The sequence below is a fragment of the Mesocricetus auratus genome, unplaced genomic scaffold, assembly GCF_017639785.1.
Source record: "Mesocricetus auratus isolate SY011 unplaced genomic scaffold, BCM_Maur_2.0 Super-Scaffold_100027, whole genome shotgun sequence".
In the NCBI taxonomy this organism is placed as follows: domain Eukaryota; kingdom Metazoa; phylum Chordata; class Mammalia; order Rodentia; family Cricetidae; genus Mesocricetus; species Mesocricetus auratus.
In genome coordinates this window covers 22,867,535-22,890,019 of record NW_024429208.1, presented here as the reverse complement: position 1 = coordinate 22,890,019, position 22,485 = coordinate 22,867,535, and the positions used below count along the sequence as shown (strand labels likewise).

The 22,485-nt window shown below is 46.7% G+C and overlaps 1 protein-coding gene across 1 annotated transcript; it reads left to right on the top strand.

Moving 5' to 3' along the window:
• Positions 1–836: 836 nt before the first annotated feature.
• Npffr1 (neuropeptide FF receptor 1) lies at positions 837–21,900 on the top strand. The gene is made up of 3 exons (XM_005070909.4): positions 837–1,320; positions 10,407–10,506; positions 15,011–21,900. Exons 1-3 carry the CDS (start codon positions 978–980, stop codon positions 15,885–15,887), a joined length of 1,320 nt encoding a protein of 439 aa, XP_005070966.4. The 5' UTR covers positions 837–977; the 3' UTR covers positions 15,888–21,900.
• The last annotated feature ends 585 nt before the right edge of the window (positions 21,901–22,485 follow it).

The window sequence follows — 22,485 nt, the reverse complement described above, 5'->3', positions numbered from 1 at the left end:
CTTCCCACCTCCTTCAGGGCCTCCCACTGGCTGAGTCTAACCAGAGCTGGTGGGATGGGGTCCTTTAGAAGTTAGAGTCTTGGATCTGGGGATAGTGTATTTGTCTAACACACTCTAAGCCCTTGGTTCTAGAATATAAACCGGGCATGGTGACACAGTCTTAGCACTCAGGAGGTAGAGGCAGGAGTATGAGAAGTTCAAGGTCATCCTTGGCTACATGATGAGTTCAAGGCTAGCCTGATACATAAGACATTGTCATCCCTCCCCCCCCACATACAAAGAGGTCTTATGAGGCCCAAAAGATGAAGTGAAGGCAGATAGAAGATGTTGATGGAGAAAAACGGCATGGTTGAAGAATGAGCCTTGGGCAGTGTAGGTGCAAGTTGAGGATTCATTGAAAGTCCTTAATCAGAGGCTAGGGGATGGCTCAGTGATTAAGAGCCCTTGCTTGTTTCTAGTATGGCTCCTAGTACCACACTATGACTCACAGCCATCCTTAACTCCAGTTTAGGAGATCTGCTGCCTTCTGACTTCCACAGGCACCAGGTATACACACGGTGCATGCACCTGTGTTCAGGCAAAACACTCATAAAATAAATCTAAAAATTAAAAAAAATAAGTCCCTTGATCTGTGTGTCCAGCTGTCCTTGGAACAGTGAGGACAGTAATGAGTAGGCTTAGGGTGGGGCACATAGAACACAAAGAAACATGAACTTTTCCTTTCTTTTCTTTGAAGGTCTCATTTGGCTGAGGATGGTCTCAAACTCTAAGTAGATGAGGGTGACCTTGAACTTCTGATCCTCTGGCCTCTACCTTCCAAGTGCTTGGAATTTAAGGCATGTGCCACTACACCTATTTTATGTGGTACTGGGGATCAACCCATAGCTTCATGAAAGTTAGGCCAGTACTCTGAGTTATAACCCCACTCAAACGTTGACTTCAGTGTTGACATCAGCCATCCCTTCCTTGCTTAGGTCATGACACTTGTGTTCCTTTGGTCCCTAGGCGAGCTTGTCCAGCCTCCCAATGTCAGCTGGCCCTTGAGTCAGAATGGGAGTGATGCTGAGGCTACCCTGACTGCCAACCTCACCTTCTCCTCCTACTACCAGCACTCCTCTCCAGTGGCAGCCATGTTCATAGTAGCCTACGTGCTCATCTTCCTCCTCTGCATGGTGGGCAACACCCTGGTCTGCTTCATTGTGCTCAAGAACCGCCACATGCGCACGGTCACCAACATGTTCATCCTCAACCTGGCTGTCAGCGATCTGCTGGTGGGCATTTTCTGCATGCCCACTACCCTCGTGGACAACCTCATCACTGGTAAGTGTGACCAAGGGGTGGCAGGAACTCCCTCACCCTTCACTTCCACTTCCCAGCAGAAGGCTGAAGCAGAAGCCAGGAGGACAGAAGTCACTGAGCTGGCCTCTTGGCCAAAGCGCCATGTCTCAAACTCTGACGGAGTTGTGGACGAGGGACTGGCCTAGGAATCACAAGTCTAATGGGCTAATCATCTTCTTTGTGACAGGCATGATGTTACATAGGATGTGCACGTTATCTTAATTAATCCCCATAACCATCCAACCAAGCGTGCTTTGTTATTATCCTCATTTTACGGATGAGGAGCCACGCTCAGAGCAGTTAAGGGACTGGCCTGTAATTACAGAGCTTGTCAGCGTCAAGGCCAGTGTTCTCACAGACCTCTGGCCACACTCTTGGAGAGACCTCTCGTGGGGCAGAGCTAGAGGTGGGAGAAGTAGGAAATGGGTGACTTTCTTCTGCAGGAAGACCTGGAAACCCACTCCTCCCGCCTCTTCCCCCACAGAAGATGGTCTTGTTCTGTACGCAATGAGCTTCCCAGTGGTTGGAAGTGTCCAAGTAGGGACTGGCGGGCCACTGAGCAGGGCTTTGGTAGGAGATCTTTAAATCTGAACTAGACTGAGTGCCTCTACATGCCCACGATTGTCCAAATGTCACACTCTCTTCTCTGGTGACCAGCTTTTCTTGTCTTAATATCAGCTTTGGAGACTCCAGGCAGGGTGTGACCAAGAAGTCTAAGTGGGATTACTCAGCTCTCAGGGTTGCCCAAAGTTCCCAGAGGCTCTTACTTGGTCCGCTTTCCCTCCTGGTAGTGGCTTTCATGACTCAGGCCTAGGAAGGAGAAGCTCGTGTTTTTCAGGTTCCTGAACCCTAAAATGAAGTCATGGAGAGCCTTCTGTGTGCCTTGGTGGAGCCTTTACTCACCACTGAGTCCCGATCCCTGCAGAGATGCCGAGCACAAACTGTGAATCCCTCTTCTAGCACCCATGGGCACTCTAGTCCACCGGTCTCAAAGACTGTGTACTGTATGATTACGTATATGACATTTCCAAAGGCCAAACTGTATTTTCTGTCTCTAGAGCAAGCAAATTGGCAGAATCAGGGAATAATAAAGGAATGAGTGGGAGCTTCCTGAATATGATTAAATCTTGAATATGATTAAAGCCGCATGACTCCATGTGTTCATCAAGCTTGTGGATTTGTGTGCTAAAAACAGTGGGCTTTATTGTTGGTTGAAAATAATTTCAATGTTAAACATGTTCATATTTATAGTCTATTTTCAAGTGTGGAGAAACACGATGGGCCAGCAAGATGGTTTGGCAGATGAGAGTGCTTGTTGTCATGTTGGTCACCCAGGTTTTGTTCCTGAGATGCTCATGGTGGAAGGAAAAAAAATCTACTCCTGAAAGAATGTGGTGCGCACGTGCACACACACACACACACACACACACACACACACACACAGAGAGGAATGCATGCATGCACACACAATGATTTTTTTTAAAAGATGGGTGGAGAGATGGCTCAGAGGTGAAGAGTATATACAGCTCTCCAAAGGACCTGAGTTGCGTTCTTAGCACCCACACTGGTTTGGTGAGGGATGTATGTTTCTCTTATCGGGTGATGAATAAAGTTGTTTCAGCCAATGGACAGGCAGGATTTAGCCAGGCAGGAAATCCAAACAGGGATAGAGAAAGGTTGTAGGCAGAGTCAGGAAGATGCCATGTAGCTGCTGAGGAAGCAAGAGATACACAGATTGATAGAAATGGGTTAATAATTAAGAGAGAGCTAGCCAATAAGAAGCCTGAGACTTAGGCCAGTTTATTCATCAACCAATAAGAGAAACATATATTCCTCGGCATAAAGAAGGACATTGGTTAGCTTACAACTAACTGTAACTGCAGCTCCAGGAGATCTAACACCTCTGGCCTTCACGTGAACCTACACACACATGTACATAACTAAACACAGATACATGAATATGCAAATAAATAAAATAAGAGAAATCTTTTAAAAATTTCATGAAAAAATGGCAATGTTGGTGGCCTCCCAAAAGAAGAACTCTGAGTGCAGATGAGAGTCTTTGCTGCTAGCTACCTTTAAATGTGAATGTTTTGCCTACTCTAGTAATTTTTATTTTATTATTTTTACAATTCCTCAATATTATTTAATGTGTTGCTGCTAGCTACCTTTAAATGTGAGTGTTTTGCCTACTCTAGTCATTTTTATTTCATTATTTTTACAATTCCTCAATATTATTTAATGTGTCTGTGGTTTGCTTGTATGTATATATGTGCACCACATGTGTCCCTGGTGGTGTCTACAAAGGCTAGAAGTATCAGATCCCCTTGAACTAGACTTGCAGATGGTTCTGAGCCGTCATGTGGGTACTGGGAGCCGAACACAGGTCCTCTGGAAGATCAAGTGCTCTCAGCCGCGGAGCCATCTTCCCAGCCCCTTGAAACAATTTTAGACTTAAAGAAAAACAGCAGCGCTAGCCTAGACTCCTTGCACGCGCTTCGCTTGCCTCCCCCAAGAACCACAGTAGAAAACTCAAGGCCGGGAGGAAGCTTGCAAATACTGTAACTCATCTGTGGAGTTCTCTTGACTTTCACCAGTTTCCCAGGCATGTCATTTCCTAGGAGTCTGAGCCATAATTCTGAGAAACACAACCTGAATCTTGAGTGGTGTCGCCAGGTGTGATGATCTGGGTGGTGGTTTGAAAAAAAGTGGCCCCCAAAGGGAGTGGCACCGTAGGAAGGGGTGGCCTTGCTGGTATAGGTGTGGCTTTATTGGAGGAAGTGTGTCACTGTGGGGGCGGGCTTAGAGAGCTCCTATGTGCAAGTTATTCCCAGGTGTATTCCCAGACCGCTTCCTGCTGCCTGCAAAACGCAGGATTCTCAGGTTCTTCCCAGCACCATGTCTGCGTGCACATTACCATGTCCCACTATGGTGACAGCGGACTGAACCTCTGAACTGTAAGTGAGGCATCCCAATTAAATGTTTCCCTTTATAAGAGTTGCCACAGTGGTGGTGCTTCTTCAACAGCAATAGAAAACCTAACTAAAGCAGTCTGTCATCTTAGAGCTCAAGAGGCTAAGACAGGAGGATCACCTGTTTGAGGCCAACTTGAGATACACAGTGAAACCACATCTCAAAGAGAAAACAAACGTCAACCACAAGGCATCGCCATAACAGCGACAAAACAGACCACTCCAAAGGCCACTTGAACAATAAAACAGGCAATCGTAGCACATATTTTTGCAAGCATAAACACTCAGGTATACAAATGCCCAGATGACATTTGTGAGGATATAACAGTTCTGAGCAGGTTGGATCTATTCATAATGGGCCCAAAGTGGTGGCTGGTAACTGTGTGCACCCCACTTTATAACTGTGGGCATCTGGAATACCATGGCCGTCTTAGTCACTGTTCTTGCTGTGAAAAGGCGCTGTGACCAAGGCAACTCTTATGAAAGGAAGCATTTAATTGGGGGCTTGCTTACAGCTCCAGAGCTTTAGTCTATTATCACTGTGGCAGGGAGCGTGGCAACACACATGGTACCGGAGAAGTAGCTAAGAGCTACTTCCTGATCCACAGGCAGAGAGAAGAGAACTGGGCCTAGAGTGGGCTTTTTAAAACCTCAAAGCCCACCCCAGTGACACACTTCCTCCAACAGGGCCACATTTACTAGTCTTCTAACCCTTTCAAAGGGTTCCACTCCTTGGTGACCAAGCATTCAAATATAAGAGCCTATGAGGGGGCATTCATATTCAAACTAGCATACTGGCAGACTACCTCGGTCTTTTGGGGGGCTAGGATGTCAGATCTCAACCCTGTAGTTCCCTGGAGCTAACTATTCAAGCAGGCTGGTCTGTCATATGTGATTCTCCCAACTCTGCCTTCTGAGCTCTGGGATGTTTGACAGGCTCAATCACAGGTCATCACTATATACAGTCTAACTTATAGACAGAGGCTCCAAGAGGGAAGACCCTGGAGATTTTTATTTCTTACAAATGCAGGCATAAAAAAGACATCTTGAAACCTGGCAGTGGTGGCACACGCCTTTAGTCCTAGCACTCAGGAGGCAGGGGCAGAGGCAGGTGGATCTCTGTGAGTTTGAGGCCACCTTTGTCTACAGAGTGAGTTCTTTTTTTTTTTTTAAAGATTTATTTATTTATTACATACACAGTGTTCTGCCTACATACCAGAAGAGGACACTAGATTGAATTGTAGATGGTTGTGAGCCACCATGTGGTTGCTGGGAATTGAACTCAGGACCCTTGGAAGCGCAGTCAGTGCTCTTAACCTCTGAGCCGTCTCTCCAGCCCCAGAGTGAGTTCTAGGACAGCCAAATTAGTTACACAGAGAAACCCTGCCTCAAAAAAACAGACAAACGAGAGGCATCTTAAGCTGGGCAGTGGTGGCGCATGGCTTTAGACCCAGCACTTGGGAGGCAGAGGCAGGCAGATCTCAGTGAGTTCAAAGCCAGCCTGATCTACAAAGTGAGTTCCAGGACAGCCAGGACTGTTACACAGAGAAACGCTGTCTTGAAAAACCATTAAAAAAAGGAAGGAGGGAAAGAAGGAAGGAAGAAAGGAAGGATAAAAGTAAGGAAGGGTAGGTAGGTAGGCTGGTTAGGGCAGGAGAGATGGCTCAGCAGTTAAGAGTTAAGATCCCCTTGCAGAGGACCCAGGTTCAATTCCCATCACCCACATGGAGGTGACGCACAACAACCTGTGACTCCAGTTCCAGGGGCTCTAACGCCCCCTTCTGGCTTCTCCAGGTACTACATGCACATGGTACACATACATAGAGGCAAAACACTCATGCATATATAAAAAGACTTTTTTGTTTGTTTTTTGAGACGGGGTTTCTCTGTAGCTTTGGAGGCTATCTTGGAACTTTCTCAGTAGACCAGGCTAGCCTTGAACTCACAGAGTTCAAGGCCTGTCTCTGCCTCCTGAGTGCTGGCATTAAAGGCGTGTGCCGCCACCACCCAGCTAATAAATTTTTTTTCAAAAAAGTTTGACAATGTAAAATAACGAGGAGGTAAACTTTAAAAAGCAAAAAAAATCAACATACAAAAATATGAAAATGTGTACTTGGGGGATATATTGTAGGCAGTTGCACAGAGGTCATGCCTAAGGGCTGGCAACTCCCACCGTCATCAGTTCTCTGCTGAGGTCTTGGACTGCAGTGAATAAAGAGTTGCCTGTATTCTTCAAGGGCAGGGCTCTCCTTGGAGAATGCAACTTTTCCTTTCTTTTACAGCTCTCACTCGTTTTGTTTCTTGTATTTTTAATTTTAAAATGATATTTATTTGCTGCTTTGAGAGGCATGGGAGTGCGTGTAGCATGACACACATATGTAGAAGTCAAAAGATAACTGCCAGAGTCCGGCTCCAGTAGGTCAGAGAAACTGGAGAGGAGATTTGGAGTCAGTGCCTCCACACACACAGGAGACATTTTTTTTTGGAGAGGGCAAAGCTTAATTCTCTCTTTGTTTTTCCTCTATTCCTTTTTATAGCGCCTAAGACAAAAATTTCTACAAAAGAAGAACTTACCGTCGGGCGTTGGTGGTGCATGCCTTTAATCCCAGCACTCGGGAGGCAGAGGCAGGCAGATCTCTGTGAGTTTGAGGCCAGCCTGGTCTACAGAGTGAGTTCCAGGACAGCCTCCAAAACAATATAGAGAAACCCTGTCTCGAAAAACCAAAAAAAAAAAAAAAAAAAAAAAAAAAAAAAAGAAAAAGAAAAAGAAGAAGAACTTACCTCATGACTGCAAATTACATATTTTCCAAAAATAAATTAAAATCATCATAATCATGTTATGATCACAGTTACATGTTTTTCTTAGGAGCCCACATGTAGATAAACATTTTCCTTTAGCCGGGCAGTAGTGGTACACAACTTTAGTACCAGTACTCGGGAGGCAGAGGCAGGTGGATCTCTGTAAGTTCAAGGACAGCCTGGTCTACAAAGTGAGTTCCAGGACAGCCAGGGCTACACAAACAAAAAAAACAAAACAAAACACACAAAGAAACAAAAACATTTTCCTTTGAATTATTTTCCCATCCAAAGCAATGATTCTTTTATTATTGACTAACAAAGTTCTAAGCAAGCCAAGTATATTTCAGCCAGTTTCTTTGTACTGGCAGACATTGAGGTGTTAGTGCAGAAAATTCTTTTTATATTTTTAATAATTTACTAATGTGTGTTTTATGTACAGTGTTATTTTGCCTGCATGTATGTCTGTTTGAGAGTATAAGATCCCCTGAAACAGGAGTTATGAACAGTTGTGAGCTGCCACGTGAGTGCTGAGGATTGAACCTGGTTCCTCTGGAAGAGCAGTCAATGCTCTTAAATGCTAAGCCATCTCTCCAACCCAGTGTAGCAAATTTTTATCCTTATTCTGTTCTACAAAACTTGATTCAAGTGGCCTAACTAACCATCTACTTTTCCTTTTTCTTTACACACAATAGGGTCATTTAATTTCCTCTTACAAGTTTGTTCTTTCAAGGTGCACACCAAAACCTGTGATGAATCCTGTAAGCTACATGACCAGGGAACTCAGACCTAACTTTGGGGGCAGGGACATAATTGCTTTCCTTTATCACCAGCCTGATTTGCCACAGGCAGAATTCATGGGTTTTTCTATAATGCGTGAAACTTCCTTGTTTTTATTTTCTGTCCTCGGCCAGTCTCATCTCTAAGTGCCATTGCTCTATAAAAATCATCTTCATTATGATCGGCATATAAATTACCTGGTGTGGAGTGGGATTTTCCCATGAAACAATCACACTTTTCTATATAGAGTGGCATTTTCCCTCTCCATCATCACATTGTGCCAAATATAGTAAATTCGCAATAGCAGCAATAGTAGAAGACAAAGCAGAAGCATTCTGGAGACAACCCCCCTGGGACTTTGCCTCTCTGGGGTACACCCATCAGAGCTGTGCTAACTGGTGGGCCATACTCCATACCCTCCATTGCCAACTGCAATTCCTCTGAAGTGGCCACCACCAGGCAACTTATGGGGGGTGGTGTAGATCCTCTCCTTCTACTATGTGGATCCTGGGAATCGAACTCAGGCTGTCAGGCTTGGTGGCACTGAGCAATATTCCCAGTTCTTTTTCCATTGTTTTTTGAGAAAAGATCTTATATAGCCTGAGCTGAACTTGAATGCCTAGGTGCATCCGGTGGTGATTACAGGGCCCATACCCCATGCTCTCATGCATGTTTTGTGTGGTAGATCTTCCTCTCCTTACCCACTCTGGCTCACACTGTCTTCTGAAAGCATCCTTAGTACCAACAATCAATACAACATCTCCCCCAGGTTTTCTGATTCCTGCTTTGTCTTTCCTCTTGAACCTGGCTTATATGGCTAGTGGCTTTGCCAATGTCCCATAGGTCTAAGCTTTGGAGTCTTGACATGGCTGTGCCCATGTCAATGGTACGCATTTACTCAGAACTTCACATACTCGATGCTTCCCCGGCTTCCGAGACCTTGATTAGATTCAGTTTAGCTATTAGGCGAGAGCAGCATGGCTACATGGGGAACGCGCACATGAGAGCGGTGCGGCTTGCTCGATTCCTTCGGTAACTGCTGTCTCTCAGCTGCAGAGGAACCACTTCCGCTTTTTAATTATGAAGTACCCTACAGGGAGAGAGTGAGGCTGTGCAAATGTCATGGCTCATTATATCTTTGCACTAACTTAATAGTGATTTGACAGTTGCTGCCCACAACAGTGCTTCCCAGCCTGTTCTCTATTAATGATGTTTTTATCCTCTGTGCTCAACTAATTGGATCTCTGCTTCATGGCTTTTAATCCGACACTGTTGTTTACTTTGTTGCTTAAACTGCTCTGGGTCTGGCTATTGGGAGCTCACTGCAGCTGGCTTCTGTGTCCCTCCCATCTGAAACCATGGTGTTTAGAGTATTTCCTTACTTCCTAGCTCCACAGACTGTTATGGGTCACCTCATGTTTTCCTTGCATTGGTCCTGGAATTATCGAGTTCTTCAGAAAGTCTTGCTCCCTCTGATTGGAGTATATTTATTCTTATTTTATTCATATGAGGGTTTTGCTTGCATATGTACACGTGTACTACGTGCCTATCTGGTGCCCACAGAAGTCAGAAGAGGACATTATATCTCCTGGAACTGGAAAGTTATGGATGGCTGTGAGCCACCATGTGGGTGCTGGGGACTGAACCAGAGTCCTCTATAAGAGTCACAAGTGGTCTTAGCTGCTGCACCATCTCCCCAGGCCAAGGAATATAATATTTACAAAAGTCTGACTTCCATGTAGGATCGATGTTGAGGTATCTTGATTCTAGACCCTCTGAAATGCTGTGAAATGCATGTATATTGCCACATGTATTTTTTTTTTGAGTCAGGATCTCACCATATAGGCCTGGCTGGCCTGGAACTCACTACATAGACCAGGTTGGCTGAAACTCACAGAGATCTGTCTGCCTCTGTCTCCCGGGTGCTAGCATTAAAGGCATGAGCCACCAGACCCCACTACATCTTCACTCCTGTGTCTAGCCATCTGCCTGCATTTCAGAAACTGTGGTCCATCCTAATACTTGAGATGCCAATACAACATCAGAAAATTTATTTTAACAATACCCACTTCTTTATTTGTAGCTTTGTTCTCGTAAAAGAATCTGGTTATCATATCATATTTACTTATTTGTTTGGTCAACTTTAGTATACATATGTGTAATAATAACATATAGACTGTGGATATGTGATAATAATAATAGGATAATAAAAGAAGGGCTGTTATGTTAGGAAATGTTAGGAAAGAATGGCCTCCCTCCTGGACTGGACAATAGGATCCAGTGGGAGCTAGATGGACCCAAAGGTCATAAAGACAATCACTTGTCAACATAAAGTCCATCTTCCTAAACACAGTGTCGGAATTGGTATGTAACGTTTGGCTCCTCAGTTATGGTCACAGAGACCTTCAGCACAAGGAGAAATGAGCCATGTTTGGGGGGTGGGACTTGGCTTACCCAGCTGGTGATCTGCATTTTGTCAGATAAGCATCTTTCACCCTGTGGGGGCCTCTGTCATTACAGGTTGGCCTTTTGACAATGCCACATGCAAGATGAGTGGCTTGGTGCAGGGTATGTCTGTGTCTGCATCCGTTTTCACGCTCGTGGCCATCGCTGTGGAAAGGTGAGACATTCCCTGGGTAACTTGGGGCTGACACTTTCAGAGCTCATACCTTTGATACTGGGCTAACTGGAAGGCCAAGGAGAAGGCCTGCTGGGAGTACCACTCTAACCCCTTCTGGAAGGCGGAGGCCACTCCTGTCAAAGTCCAATCGTAATTTCTGGAGCCTGCTAGGAGCTCAAGGCAATTTGCATCCTGGGCATCAGGAATCCTACATCTCCTTTGTTTGAGCCCTGGGAGTCTATCTGTGGATGGGCTTAGTATAGCTGGAAATAAAGGGTTTTTGGTTTGGTTTTTTGTTTTTTGTTTGTTCCATTGTCCCATTTCCTACTTGCTGGTCCCTGGAAATCCAGGCCTTACTCTATCTACATGTCCATCAGTTCCGGTCATTCGGCCTCAGACACCAATGGAGTCTAGACTAAGCATGGTTCTGTACATGTGGCCAGGGTTGGTGCCCTGGGTCAATGAGGCTTTGGACCAGCGCTTAAGCTTTCCTTCCCATAACACACAGTGTGACCCTCCCCCTGCTCCTCACTGAGGACTCCTGAGTGGGAGCCTTCCCCCCAGGGACTAGGAGGTAGGTAGAACAGCTGGAGATCGCTTTTGTCCTCTTCACTGTCCCACTGTGTGACGTTGGCCACTCATTTAACTACTTTGGGACAAACTGTATTGGTAAAATGGTAAATGCCCTAACAAGAGGCTGGAGGCTTCAGACAACTTGGTTGGAAAAGTTCATAGACAGTTCTTAACCTACAGTCCAGACACCAGCTGCTAACATGATTTCTTCACATACCCACTGTGAGTCCTTTTCTGTCCCACCAGTCAGCTCCCAAATAATGACATGGAGACTTCTCATTAATTATGAAAGCTTGGCCTATAGCTTAGGCTTGTTCTTAACTAGCTTTTATAACTTAAATTAACCCATTTATATTAATCTACGTTCTACTGTGTGACATTACCCTTCTTCCATCTGGTACCTCTGTTTCCTATCCATGTCTTCTGGTGTCTCCTGCAAGCCTAGATTCTTCCTCTTCTTCCTTTCTCTCCCCAGAAATCCCGCCTATACCTCCTGCCTAGCTATTGGCCATTCAGCTCTTTATTACAGCAATCACAGCAACACACTTTCACACAGTGTACAAATACCCCACAACAACCCACATCCTCCTCCTGGTCTCTCTCTCCAACATCAACCTTTTTCAACTCTGCCCCTTTTGGAATCTCATGTCCATCTCCTTCCCACCTCTGTTTCCCATCAAACTCTGTTTTTTTGTTTTGTTTTGTTTTTTGTTTTTTTTGTTTTTGTTTTTGTTTTTTCGAGACAGGGTTTCTCTGTATTGTTTTGGAGGCTGTTGGTCCAGCCCGGCCTCGAACTCACAGAGATCGGCCTGCCTCTACCTCCCGAGTGCTGGGATTAAAGGCGTGTGCCACCACCGCCCGCCCAAACTCTGTTTTTTGTTGGTAAGGCTGGCCTTGAACTCACATGTAGTTGAGGATGACCCTAAACTTCTGATCTTCCTCTCTACATCTGCCTAGTCCTAGGCTTATAGGCAAATGCCATCATGCCCTGTTTTACTTGTTGCTGGGATTAAGCCCAGGGCTTTGTGCATGCTAAGTAAGCACCCCCACATGCCCTGTCTCAAACCTCTACCCCTGTCATGTAGGCAGCTGGCATGATGGGGCTGGATCCCCTTCCCTACAAAGCCACCAAACAATTGGGCTATGTGAGCTCTCTTCTCCTATAACTTTTTTTACTTGCCTTTTTAGTTGTGAGTCTTAGTTTTTAATGGCTGAGTCTTCTCTGGAGCCCTCAACCTTTGTGTTCTTGTTGTTGTTGTTATTTGTTTGTTTTGGTGAATGACAGGAGAATGTAAAACCCCTCCCAGTTATCCTTACAGTTTATCAAGCTCCACTCCCCCACAAAGCCTTCCCAAATCATCCCAGTGATTGCCTTTGAATTCATAACAGTACCACAGGCTTCCAGAGTCATCTGTTCTCTGGAGAGTTCTCCAGTGTCTGATGCTCGGAAGCCAGAGCCAAGGTCATTCAGAGTGAGGCTTGACTAGGCTGTGGAAATGTGATTAAGTGCTTTCAGGTTGGAACAATGGAGTAGGTAGGAGGACAGGACACGGGTGGATGAAGTAGAAAGGGTCTCTGGACAGCAGACAGTGCCATACCGTGTTCTAAGCAAGTTCTGTCCCTAAAGAACCCTGTGGACTTGTAAGAGAGCCCACCTCTTTCTTCCCTTCCACTCAGACGATTGAGCCTGATCCCACAGTCTCCAGAAGGTGTGACTCTATTTTCTGCCATAGATGGATGAGGGGAGACATTCTGTGAAGTAGGCAATCCTCCTTTTTCTTGATGTGCTTTTTTTGTTTGTTGGTTTTGAGACAGGATGTCTGTCAAGTACCCAGGCTGACCTTGAACTGTGGTCAAGAATGACCTTGAACTCCTGATCATCCTGCCTCGGGTGCCCACGTAGTTTTTGGTTTTGGTTTTTCCTTAATCTTAAGCATCCAGAGTGGGGCAGTCTCAGTTCAACGTCATCACCCCACAGAGGAGGGTTGATTATGGGTCCCATTTTTGTTTTTGGTTTTTGTTTGGTTTTGTTTGGTTTTGGTTTTTCAAGACAGGGTTTCTCTGTACCATTTTTGTTTTGTGTGTGTGTGTGTGTGTGTGTGTGTGTGTGTGTCTTTTTAGAGACAGGGTTTCTTTGTGTAGCCCTGTCTGTCCTGGAATTCACTCTGTAGACCAGATTGGCTCAGAGATCTGCCTTCCTCTGCCTCCTGATTGCTGAGATTAGAGGCATGTGCCACCACTGCCAGGCTAGGGGCCCCATTTTTAAGATAAGGAAACCAAGGTCCAGGGAGATCTTTGAACAACTGGGTCTTCTAGTCATCCATTCTGTACTGATAAACCTGTTTGATGCTCACGCTGGAGAGCATGCAGTTGAGCAACAACCTTTGAACCTTCCACCTCCTTCACCTCTGTCAGCCCAACCTATGCAGAAAAGAAGACGATACACCCCCATAACCTCAGAGTGGAGGGGGCTTCTTTTTTCTTTTATATTTCAGGAGAGTCTATACAAAGTGAGGGCTTTGCAGCTACTGGTTTAAATGACAAGCCATCTCCTCGATGACTGTGCGACCTTGTGCCAGTTGCTTCACACTGTGGAGAGCCTTTCCTCAAATAAATCAGGGTGAAAGCAGGACAGAAGGGTTGGCAGTTCAAGGCCTCCCTCTGTAACATAGGGAGTTTGAGGCCTGTGCAGCATAGAAACCGTGTCTCAAAAATGATAAATAAATTTAAAAAAGAGCTTAACTGGAGTCATTGCTGAGTGGGTCTAACAAGGAAAGTCATACTTGTGACTGTTGTCACCCAAGAGGAGACCAGAATGGGGAAGCGCTTTATGAATCTGAAGTTTCTATTGAGCCACACAGACCCAGCTCGGAGCTCTCACTCCTGTGACTCTAAAGAGGCAGCCTCTAGCTGAGTGAGCAGGGGGTTTATAAAAGTAAGGACCACAAGTGTGGTTCATCTCGTTGGTGTAGCTGTGATAGCCGCTAGCAAGCAGGACAAGATATGAGATTTTAGCAAGAACAGGGCACACTTGTGTCACCATGGTATTTTCATTTGATCAGGGAGCAGAAAGTCTTGCAAATTCAGAAACAGAACAATGCAGCTTAGCAAAGGTAGTACTGTAAGTGCCTGAGGGCTGGGCTGACCTCAGTTTTAGCCCAAGACAGGTCAGGATTTAGCAATTGTGTTTTTCTCACTTCAAAATAGTGGTTAAGATGACCCAGGGATGGCCTACCACTGACCCACCCAGCTCCTAGGGTTTTCAGGGGGAATATGTAAAGAGCTAGAAATTACATTTGTTACATTTGTTAGTTACATTGTTACATTGTGCTAGGGAAATGTTTCAATGGGTAAAGGTGGTTTCACCAAGCCTCCTGTTGACCTGAGTTCAATCCCTAGGACCACACGGTAGAAGGAGACCTAGGACCACAGGGTATAAATTTTCTTTTGTGTGGAGAGGAAGAGAAGGAGACAGAGAGGGAGAACTGAGCACAAGATAAATGTTTTTTCAAAAACATTTGTGTATTTACCTAGTCAGGTTTCCCAAGCACAGAATGTTCAGCACAGACTGACTGTGATGCCTGCTACCAGCTAACCCTTCCCGAAATAAAGATCTAAATCTAGTGGGAAACTGAATCCTCCTCACCTACTTTAAATCCAGCCTGGGCTCCAGAACAGATTTAGCTGAGTGAGCTGCCACTCTCGTGAATGACAAACCAATTTACTTGTAAATTAACCTGATTAGTGCCTGAACTGTCACCGGATGCTGCCTTAAGTGTAGTGATGAATGCCAGGTATCTTCCAGCAGCACCGGATGCTGCCTCAAGCATGGTGATGAAAGTCAGGTGTCCTCTTACAGCAGCCCCTAACCACTAGGCCTCCAGGAACTTTTCCAACCCCTTCTGCCTCTCCTCCCGCCCCGGGGCTGCAGGTTCCGCTGCATCGTTCACCCTTTCCGCGAGAAGCTGACTCTCCGGAAGGCGTTGCTCACCATCGCAGTGATCTGGGCACTGGCGCTGCTCATCATGTGTCCCTCGGCGGTCACTCTGACAGTCACGCGCGAGGAACATCACTTCATGCTGGACGCCCGCAACCGCTCCTACCCGCTCTACTCGTGCTGGGAGGCCTGGCCGGAGAAGGGCATGCGGAAAGTCTACACCGCCGTGCTCTTTGCTCACATCTACCTGGCGCCGCTGGCGCTCATCGTGGTAATGTACGCGCGCATTGCGCGCAAGCTGTGCCAGGCCCCGGGTCCAGCGCGCGACACGGAGGAGGCGGTGGCTGAGGGTGGCCGCGCGTCGCGCCGCAGGGCTCGCGTGGTGCACATGCTGGTCATGGTCGCGCTCTTCTTCACGTTGTCCTGGCTGCCGCTCTGGGCGCTGCTGCTGCTCATCGACTACGGGCAGCTGAGCGAGCCGCAGCTGCACCTGCTGTCCGTCTATGCCTTCCCCCTGGCACACTGGCTGGCCTTCTTCCACAGCAGCGCCAACCCCATCATCTACGGCTACTTCAACGAGAACTTCCGTCGGGGCTTCCAGGCTGCCTTCCGTGCACAGCTCTGCCGGCCACCCTGGGGTGCCCACAAACAAGCCTACTCCGAGAGGCCGGGCCGCCTCCTGCGCAGGCGGGTGGTGGTGGACGTGCAGCCCAGCGACTCGGGCCTGCCATCCGAGTCTGGCCCCAGCAGCGGGGCCCTAGGGCCAGGTCGCCTGCCGTTGCGCAATGGGCGTGTGGCCAACCAGGGTGGCCCTCAGGAAGGACCTAGCTGCAACCATGTGCCCCTCACCATCCCAGCCTGGAACATCTGAGGTGGTCCAAAGAGGGCAGATCCAGTGGGCCCATGGGCGTGACTCTGAACCGCGATGCCTGAATGTAAGAATAGTATTAGAAGAGGGTGCCAAGGAGCATCCTTGATAAAAAAACGAGACTGGGTAGCAGTGTTGATTTCCAGTTTCTCAACAGGCCTGCTGCATCGGTTGATGGCAAATAAGAGGAAGCCTCCAACCTCGCAAACCCCCTCTGCTCTGGAGCCATATCCAGATGAGTCTGTCTTGTCCACATCTCAGAACCCTTACCCTCAGAGGCACCGAGGCCGGGGGAGAAGTGACAGGGTCTCTCCATTGGAAATCCCACTTGACCCAGACTCCAGTGTGTCTTTATGATATCTACATTTCCAGTGGTCTCCCCCGCAAGGCCTTCTGGGATGGAGCTCAGGAAAATATGTCCCTTTACCTAGGTAGTTGGGAAGAGGTGACCTCTGCGCTTACATAGAGTCCCTGTGATTGAGTCCTTCGTGTTGTGTTGCTGAAACAGCTCCCCTTGGCCCTTTCTGGGAGAAGTCCATGCTCTCCTCCTGCCAGCTGCAATGTGTTTGTTTTATTGTAAGAAGTGTCCAAGTCCATTTCCACGTCAGGATGTCACAACTGGGCAGCTGCAAGAGGAGCCTTAGGGAATCTGTTTAACCTGCAGGACACTTTGGGTTAAGCCTAAGGGAGGCACCCCTCCCTACCTCCATCACCCAGAGCCAGGCAGAGTGTCCAACAAGACCGACAGCTCATGGGTGACAGGCAATGCAGAGAGGAAGACAGCACAATGCCTACTCTCCCCTGTGGAAATATCTTACTGGGTCTGTGAGCCTGATACCTTTCTCCTGGCCTCTCTTCCATGCCTAATGGGAAGGAGAAGTTGGTCAGTCGGGGTGGGCAGAGCCCCTGAAAGACAAATGCAAACCCTTCCACAGTATGTGACTCATGAACCCTAAAAGCAAAGGAGACCAGGAAACCCTGTACGCACCCCAGCTGTCACCCAGTATATATGCAATCACCTTGACAGAGTGACACTTCTCCCCAGGAACTGAGGAAATGGGTTGTCTCTGCTGATTTCTCCTGCATCTTCAATAATCTGCACTTAAGCAGACACTTTTCCTCCATTTCCACATTTGCTAAAACAAATTTAAGGGATAAAAAGAAGAAACATTCCCAGCATCCAGGGCGTTGAGCTCTTATCACACACTGATTGGCCATTTCCAGGACCCAGGACTCTGAGCTCTTACTGTGTTCTTAACACACACTGAGTGGCCATTTCCAGGATCCAGAGCTCTGAGCTCTTAACACACACTGACTGGCCACTTAACTGTTCTGAGGTCCGTCATAGGCAATGGCCACAATGGCAGAAGAAACTGCTTCATAGTTGTACATGGCCCAGCATGTCTCTGGACACTGTCATCTGAAACATTAAATGTTCTTGCCATTTCACAAAGTGACTGAGGCCCATTAGGGCCAGGGTCACGGGGCCACAGACAGCAGCATTTGGAAAGGCTTGTCTTCAGACAGCTTGGATCACATCTTGCCTTCTGGAGAAGGTGGGCATGGCAGCAGGATCTCCGGAGAGCTAGAAACTCCCTGCCTGGTGACAAAAAGGAACACCCATGGAATGAATCCAGGTTGGAGCAGGGAAATGTCTCCATTGTGCTTGTCCTCTGACTTCTGGCCAGAGTTGTTCTGAACAAATATCTGTAACCCCAGGCTTAGGAGGCTGCCAAGCTCCTTCATAACACTGCCTGGTCTGGGAGTCTGGGGAAGCGGTGTGTGGGAAAGGCAGATAAGGTGTGGTCGCCTGAGCTGACACTCTGCATTTTTTGTTTTTGATTTTTCAGCACAGGGTTTCTCTGTATAACAGCCCTGGCTGTCCTAGAACTTGCTTTATAGACCAGGCTGGCCTCAAACTCAGACATCCCACTGACTCTGCCTTCTGACTGCTGGGATTAAAGGCACTCACTACCACTACCCAGTCACCACGCTTTTGCTGGTTGGTGTTGTATTAGTGTCACACAAATGACGCAGTGGCCTGAAAATTGCTGGTGCATTGGCCTGAGAATTGCTGGCTGTTTACTGGGAAGACTTGTGACTCTAGGCTCTAAAAATAAACCAGACCAAGGGCCATGTCAGCTCTGTCCCGACGTGTGAATTGCAGTCGGCTCTCTACCCTGGAGTATTTCTTCTTCAGCATGGCCTCCCAGAGGCAAAAAATACAGCCTCCCCTCAGTAATCATGTCCACTAAGCCCTCTGCTTTATTTTCTTCAGACTCCCTGCTTTGAGAGTCCATGACTGCCCAAATGGCATGCTTGCCACAGGTAGCATTCCCTGTGTTCCATTGTTCTATTGTTCTTGTCATTACTCAAGTAAGAGCAGAGACAACACCTGCCTGTCCCCCAGACTTGGTTCAATGCTAATAGGCACAACTTGATATAGACAAGCAGGCAGGGTGGCAGGCAGGGAGCTTGTTTCTTTGTACATGTGTTAAAATATACCCAATGTACAAATTTCCCCAGTGTACAGATCAGTGGCACTCAGTATTCATGTTGCTGTGTAACTATCCACCTACTCTTTTCAGCACTGTATTATCCTAAATGGAAACTGTGTAAACCCATTGACGCCAACTCCCCATCCCTGGCTCTGCCCAACTCCTAGAAGCCACAGTTCTTTCTCTCTGAATTTGACATTTCTATGGTTCCCTACAAATGAAACGACTCTGTTTTTCCTTTTGTGACTTTTACATCATATAACTCTTTTCAAGGTTCATCCATGTTGTCACATGGGTCAGAATTTCCTTGTGTGGCCAACTACAATTCCATTGTATATTTATATGATGTCTTGCTTCTCCATCAGTGTCTTCTTGTTGCTGGTTCAGTTATAATAAGTCATGTGTATGCATGGGGGTGTTAGATAATAAAACTAGATTCTGAAAATAGTACCTATGTGAACCCCAAGGCGGAGACCCCAACACTTCTCTCAACTTGTCACTTAGCAGTGACAGAGCAGAGGACAGCTGAGATCTCTGTCCCCCTGTGCTCAACCAGCTGTTTTGAGTTTCCCTCGCCTGTGTTACTTCTTGGCTAGGGTGAGTAAAAATTCTATGTTCTGTTCACAAGATATTTATATGATGCTGCTTTTGTAAGTCATAGCTTTGTCATGAGATCTCTGTGTCCAGACACTTGGGTCTGAGTATATCTTGTGTGACCACAGCACTCAAGTACAATCAAGGAAGACCTCTCTTGGAGCAGCCATGTTCTATTTGTGACTTGTCAGGTCTCCTGAGGTGACTCGCCCTTTCATGGGTGGAAAGTTTGGAGATGAACAGAGCCTGTGATGGGGAAGAGAGCCAGAGGCCTGTGGACATTGAGAACTCTACCCAGAGGGGCTCTCGGAGGGACACTGTGTCCTTCAGTACCATGTGCTACAGAGTGGTCATTCTCCAAGCTGGTCTTAATGGATGAATGGGCTCTTGACTTCCCGAAGACCATGCAGACACACCTGACCAATGTGAGGGAAGGCGGTGCCCACCAGGGCCCACAAACCACAGACTGGCTGGCCTTGGACCGCCAACTTTCTCTAGGGGCCTGGAGGGTTCATGGCTGACTTGGGTTGGAATGGAAGGTGGAGCTGGCAGAGGAAGCCAGGAGCCCCCTATCATTAACCTAGTGTGCATTCATCCCGAATCCAGGTGGGAGCCAGGCCCGGGGCTGGAAGGACAAAGCATTGCTATTAAGTTCTGGGCCTCTTTGCATCCTTTTCCTTAGCTCACCTCTCAGAAGTGCCACTGAGAAAAGATAGATGAGAAAGAGGTGACCAGCAGCTTCATCACAAGCAAACAATGTTGAAGCAAAACAGATTCCTTGCTGAATAACCCAATTATTGTTGGCTGCTTCTTTCTTTACAGACGCGCCCCTGTATAAGCATGGTGGAAATTTCACAAACCATAGATAAGCAAAGAGAGAGAGAGAGAGAAAAGGCAAAGCACTTCAACTTTATGAGAGACACACATTCGGTTTGTGAGCATAGCACCCTTATGGAGGGATAACATATGCTAAAATCCACCCTTCTTCCATGAACATTTGATGAATCTTAGCAGTTGTGTATTTGTTTCACCGAAGATACTTTCATCCTTCCAAAACCCTCCATAAGTCAATGCATGCCCTTCTCCTCCAGTTCCAGAAAACCAGCCATCTGATTTCAGAATGTCATGTATATGGAATAAGACCGTGAACAGCATGTCTTCTTTCATTTGACAGGATGATTTTGAGGTTTGCTCACATCGTGGCATTTCTTAATTTGTTCCTGAGTAGCACTTACTTTGTTGCTGAGTAGTACTCCATTGTGGTATGTGTAGTAACACAATCTGTCTCTTTATCAGATGACCATCATTTGGGTTGTTGACTATCATGAGAGATGCTATTGCGGTCATTCCTACACAAACCCTTCCATGCATAAATGCTTTCAGCTCTCTTGGTGGACAGGGAGTGAGGGTGCTGAGATATGCATGGAGATGACACTTCTGTCTTCTAGTGGTGGCATGCTATCATTTTCTGTTCTCACCAACAGTGTGTACATGAGTTGCCATTGTTCTGTGCTTTTGCCAACAGTTAAGATTACTGTTCTTAAAGTTCTCCTGATGACTAGTGACGTTGGGTATCCTTTTATGTGCCTACTGGCCATCCTTATTTCTTTTATTCTAACCAAATATTGTACAAGTTACTTCTTGTTGTTAACAAAATATCTGACCAAGGCACCTGAAGGAAGGGAACGGTTTTTCTGGCTCATAGTTTTCAGGCCATGAGACAGGAGAGGGAAGAATAAGGGAATAAGGGGGTAATATATAGCAAATGCCACTGACTTTTAGCAATTACATTTCTGGTCTACTCAAAACATTTATTTGGTGCCTCTTCAATTGCAGGTGTGGGCCAGTGAGAAGGCTTGCTGGGTAAAGGGGCTTGTTACACACGTCTGGTGACCTGAGTTTAAGTCCTGAAACTACCATAGAAGGAGATAAGTGATTCCACAAAGTTGCCCTCTGACCTCCACAAGTACACTGTTGCACACATGTACCTAAACACACACACACACACCTACATACACACACCACACACACACACACACACACACACCACACTTGCCTGCATGCACCCACAAATGTCCGCATGCAAAGTACCAAGTGCTCTCTGTGTCTGTTGCTAAACTTTAACGCTGGAAAGAGAGCTGAGACTCAAGTCGTGGTCTTTCTCCCCTGGGCTGCCATGACCTGCCTTCTCTACATTTGAGAAAGTGAGGTTCAGAATTAAAACAAGAGGCTTGATGGAGGTTTGCTTTGATTCCTAAAAATAACCCCAGCCAGCCACAGGCTCCAGGCTGCTGCTTTGGTCCCAAGCCACGTTGCCATCACACTCAAAGGCTCCCAAAGATTTGAGATGGGAGGAACACCAGCAGTCCAAGGTACAAATACAGCCTGATCCAATCCAACACCACAGCAAGCCCTCCAGGGAGCCCCGGCTCCCTTGCCCAGTGGTCACGGAAGGAGCGAAGTCTCCTGGCCTGGCTGTCACATCCTGCCCTGTTGTTTGTGTTCCCTTGCTAGCTGCCATGGCCTGGTCTTCGAATCTGGCCACCAACAAATGTTGCCGTTGTCATGTACAGGCAACAAAATAAATATAGGTGGAAAAACCCAAGCTTAGTGATTTGGAGAAGGGAGTTTATCTGCGGCATGGCCAATGGAAGTATTAAATCATCCTGTGTTTGAGCAGTGTTTGCTATCCCCAATACCCTGCTGCCTTCCCTTCTGTGCAGAGGTCAGAGTTACCAAACACTGAGACACCTTCTTTGCTGTTCTGGCTCCCAGGGAAGGACCCCTTGTTTGTCTGGTGGTCCACCAAGCCCTTCTGCAACCAGCATAATCACCTCCTTTATGTTCTCCTTACCAGGCCTTTGGAAAATAATCCTGACGCCTCTGCCATAACTTACAGAAAATAAACTTGTTGTGAAAAGGTCTGAAGGCCTTGTTTTTTAGTTCCGTGCCACCAGTGGTTTTTCTCCTTTTGTGTCTCCATCACGGAGAAAAGTTTTCAGGCAAAACTGTCAGCTCCTTCAAGAAGATGGAGAATAGGCAATGGGGCCTCTAAGACAACTGCAGGTTGCCCATTTTGATGGAACCAGCTTGAGTGGTGTGGAGTGTGGGCATTGCTGGGAAGTTCACATAGCACCTAAGAGCAGAAACCCAAATAAAATGGCAGGATTTGTAGACTGCTGTCCAGTGGGCTCATGTTTGCTTTGATATTTTTTTTAAGATTAGAAAGTGGGGGCAGGGTGTGGCGATGCACACATTTACTCCCAGCATCCAGGAGGCTGAGGCAGGTGATTTAAAAGTATGTATATATGTGTGTCTGTGGAGGGTGTATGTGTGAGTGCAGCTGCTCACTAATGCTGTAAGAGATACATTGTTCTTGTAACAACCTTCCTCCTGGCAAACTCACCACACTCTTAATTTTGTCGCAGAAAACAAAGTGATCAGAGTACATATATATATAAATTATTACATTATGTATGTAATATAAACATTGTATGTATTATATACAA